The sequence below is a fragment of the Terrapene carolina genome, unplaced genomic scaffold (genome assembly GCF_002925995.2).
Source record: "Terrapene carolina triunguis isolate 2854851 unplaced genomic scaffold, T_m_triunguis-2.0 Scaffold113, whole genome shotgun sequence".
Classification (NCBI taxonomy): Eukaryota; Metazoa; Chordata; order Testudines; family Emydidae; genus Terrapene; species Terrapene triunguis.
The window spans coordinates 6,554,986-6,558,625 of record NW_020664464.1 but is presented as its reverse complement, the minus strand read 5'-3'; the positions used below and the strand labels follow the sequence as shown (position 1 = coordinate 6,558,625).

The 3,640-nt window shown below is 44.7% G+C and overlaps 1 protein-coding gene across 1 annotated transcript; it reads left to right on the top strand.

The window, feature by feature from the left end:
• Positions 1-656: 656 nt before the first annotated feature.
• Positions 657-1,223, top strand: LOC112102084 (interferon beta-like). The gene has a single exon (XM_024193143.1). It carries the CDS (start codon positions 657-659, stop codon positions 1,221-1,223), a length of 567 nt encoding a protein of 188 aa, XP_024048911.1.
• Positions 1,224-3,640: the final 2,417 nt, after the last annotated feature.

The following is a 3,640-nucleotide window of genomic DNA, read 5'->3' as shown; positions in this document are numbered from 1 at the left end:
GTGTTTAACTACTAACTGTATCTTCAGAAGAAGCAGATAAACCTTTGGGAAACCTCAGCACACTAGACCTCTGAGGAGGCACTTGACTTAGAAACAGCAGTTTGTGTGTCCGCTTAGCTCATTAAATTAGTAACCATTACCGTAAGGATACCTGTATTCATATATAACACTTGTATAGGAGTGACAGTTACTACACAAGGTGACTTTAAATTGAAGTGCAGTGACACATATGGCCCACTTCAACTCTAGATATTGTAATACCAGCAGATAACATATCTATAAAAATGAAAGGTCTAATATTTGAATAATTTCAGAACTGAAATGTGTTGTAGAATGCCATATTTAGTACATTATATATACCAGCACTTCTATAATTGATAGACATGTATGCATTTATATTACAATCTTTGTAATTTGCTCACTTCCATAAAAAAGGAGAGTAGAAAAAGTACCAAAAAATGAAGCAATTAGACAAAGGGCAAATAAACCTCAAGAAGGGAAAACTTGAGATGCAGAAAGTGATGAAAGAACTTCACCTACAGTATATTTAAATCACAGACATGGATGAAAAACACATCCATGAAAGACACTGCATAAGCTGCTGTCTCCAAAACACTTCACACAGAGGCGGAGCAAAAGAAGACCTCATGATCACCATGTGTTTGCTGCACATCTGCCTTGTAATGCTGTTCTCCATTGAGATCTCTTCTCTGGACTGTACCATGCTTCACTTCCAGCAAAATAAAATGAACATGGAAAGCTTAGAGCTTCTGAGCAAAATGGGTGGACAATTTCCTCTACAATGCCTAAATGAAAATAGGAACTTCAGGCTCCCCCAGAAAGCTCTCAGGCCCAGAGAGTCCCAGGAGAAGAATGCCAAATTGGTAATCCAGGAGATCCTCCAGCAGATCTTCAATATCTTCAGCAAAAACCTCATGCAAGCTGCCTGGGACAGGAGTTCTGTAGAGACATTACAAAATGGACTTCACCAGCAAACTGAGAAGCTAGAGACATGTTTGCATTCAGAGATGGAGAATGAGACACCCTATTTGGGCAACAAGAAACTCCTGTTCCCCATGTTGAAACTGAAGAAATACTTCCAAAGAATCAGGGATTTCCTGAAAGAAAAACAATATAGCTTGTGTGCCTGGGAGACCATCCGCTTGGAAATGAGGAGATGTCTTTTGTTTGTTGACCAGCTGATAAAAAGGCTTAAAAACTAAGGTAAGGTATAAATATCCTCAGAATAACTTATTTCAAACAATATTGCAACCCAAAAGGCATGAAGTAGAATTTAATATACAGTAACGCCTCATTTAAAGTTGTCCTGGTTAATGTTTTGTTTGGTTGCTGATCAATTAGGGAACATGCTTTTTAAAGTTGTGCAATGCTCCCTTATAACGTTGTTTGGCAGCTGCCTGCTTTGTCCACTGCTTGCAAGAAGAGCAGCCCATTGCAGCTAGCTGGTGGGGGCTGGAACCAGGGTGGACTGGTAGCCCCCCTATCAGCTCCCCGCTCCCCTAAGTTCCCTGTGTGGCAGCCGTCCAGCAGGCTATCAATTGCTGCAGTTCAGCTGTCCCTCCCCCCACTGCCATGTGCTGCTCCTGCCCTCTGCCTTGGAGCTGCTCCCAGGAGCTTCCTGCTTGCTGTGCGGGGGAGGTGTGCTAATGTCAGGGTGTCGGTCGTCCCCTTACCTCATCCACAGAGCAAGGGGGACAGGACAGGGCTCAGGATAGAGGGAGCTTCTTGGCAGCAGCTGCTGTCTCAACTTGCTGATCTAATTAAAAAGGCAATGTACTTAGAGTGGGGTCAGCATACTTAAAGGGGCAATGCGTGTCTCTCTCACACACTGTGTGTGTGTCTGTGTCTCTCTCTCTCTCTCTCTCTCTCTGCCATGATGTGTGTGAGGCTACATTAACAACGTGTTAACCCTTGAGGGCTCAGCTGAATGCTAGTTCCTCATTTAGCAGTAAGGCATTCCCTGGGAAATATCCCAACCTCTGACTCCACCACCTCGACCAAGCTTCACAATCATCATTGCTGTGTACAGCATTAATTGTTTTGTTTAACACTTAGTGTGTGTGTGTGGGGAGAGAGAGAGAGCGCGCTAGCGCTAGCTAGCTGGTACCTAACCCTCCCCCCCCCCCATTTACATTAATTCTTATGGAAAATCGGATTCGCTTAACATCGTTAAGCTTGAAGTAGCATTTTTCAGGAACATAACTACAATGTTAAACAAGGAGTTACTGTATTTAGGGTTCTCTTCCCATAGAAAGATCAGGTAATTACCTTCCTCTACTGTGCAAGTGCTGTAAATTAGTACCACTGGATTTGTAATGGTATGTCTATTTTTCTCTTTATAAGATGCCATGTAACAATATGGTAATATCTAGGTGATGCATTCTATTTCAGGCCCCTTGATAGCCTCATCTGAGCCCAGCCCACTAATCATCTCTGCTGGTAATTATTTCAAATATTGCAAGCCCCTAACAGTTTCATACAGCTGCATTTACATATTTTTAAAAGCTTGCCAAAAATGTTTCCCTCCTCTCCACCCTAAAAATGTGTACTTACCACCAACCACTCCTCCCCCCCAAAAATTACACTAGCTTGAAGCCCAAGGCAATAACATTCAGTCCTGGACTGATGACTCTTTGAAAGTCAGACTTGATATAACTGATCAGGCCTAGAAACTCAGTCAAGAGGTGTGGGAGTTTTAGCTTTTGTTTAAATATCTAGTGATTTTTGAGGCCCTCAGTTTTCGGATGTCCAACTTGACATTAAAAGGACCCAACTTTCAGAGCGTGGGTGCTTGACATTTTCTGGCCAGAACCTTTATACCAGAAAAGGGAGAGTCTAAGTTTTCAAATGGGGCACCGAGCATTTGCTTCTAACACTGGGGGATTAGAATAGATTCTAAGTGTGTCCCTTTTTACATTAAAAAGGATGAACTTTAGGTAATCTTTACAGGCTTCAAAATTCATAAGCTATGTTTTTTTTCTGTGTTCTATACAGCTTTGGCACTCTCAGGAGGCACAAATCCCTTTTCACTTATTTGTTGTGTGTGTATTATATAAACAAATGTTGTATATCCAGGAATATAATTATTTCCTATAGGTTGAAGGAATGGAGAGGAGAACAAGCTACCTCTAAACAATCTTCCTCAACTTTGTTGTCCTAAACCAGGGGTGGGCAAACTATAGCCCATGGGCTGGAACCGGACCATGAGCCGTTTTAAGCTGGCCCGCAAGCTCCCGCTGGGGAGCCGGGTTGGGGGCTGTACCACGTGGCTTGGCCCTGCTCTGGTGCTTCAGCCAGGTCACCGGGTTGGGGGCCACACCACACCTAGGGTCTGGGGCCACTCCCGGCCTAGAAGCCGGAGAAGCGACATGCCACTGCTTCTGGGAGCTGCTTGAGGTAAGCGCCGCTTGGAGCCCTGCCCCAGCTCTGATTCCCACTCTCCAAACCCCTTGATCCCAACATGGAGCATCCTCCTGCGCCCTAAACATCTCATCCCCAGCTGGAACCTGCACCCCTTCCCGCACCCCAGCCCTGACCCCCCTCAGTCCCAGCCCAGAGCACCCTCCTACACCCCAAACTCCTCATCCCCAGTCCCACCCCCAACCAGAGCCTTCATCCC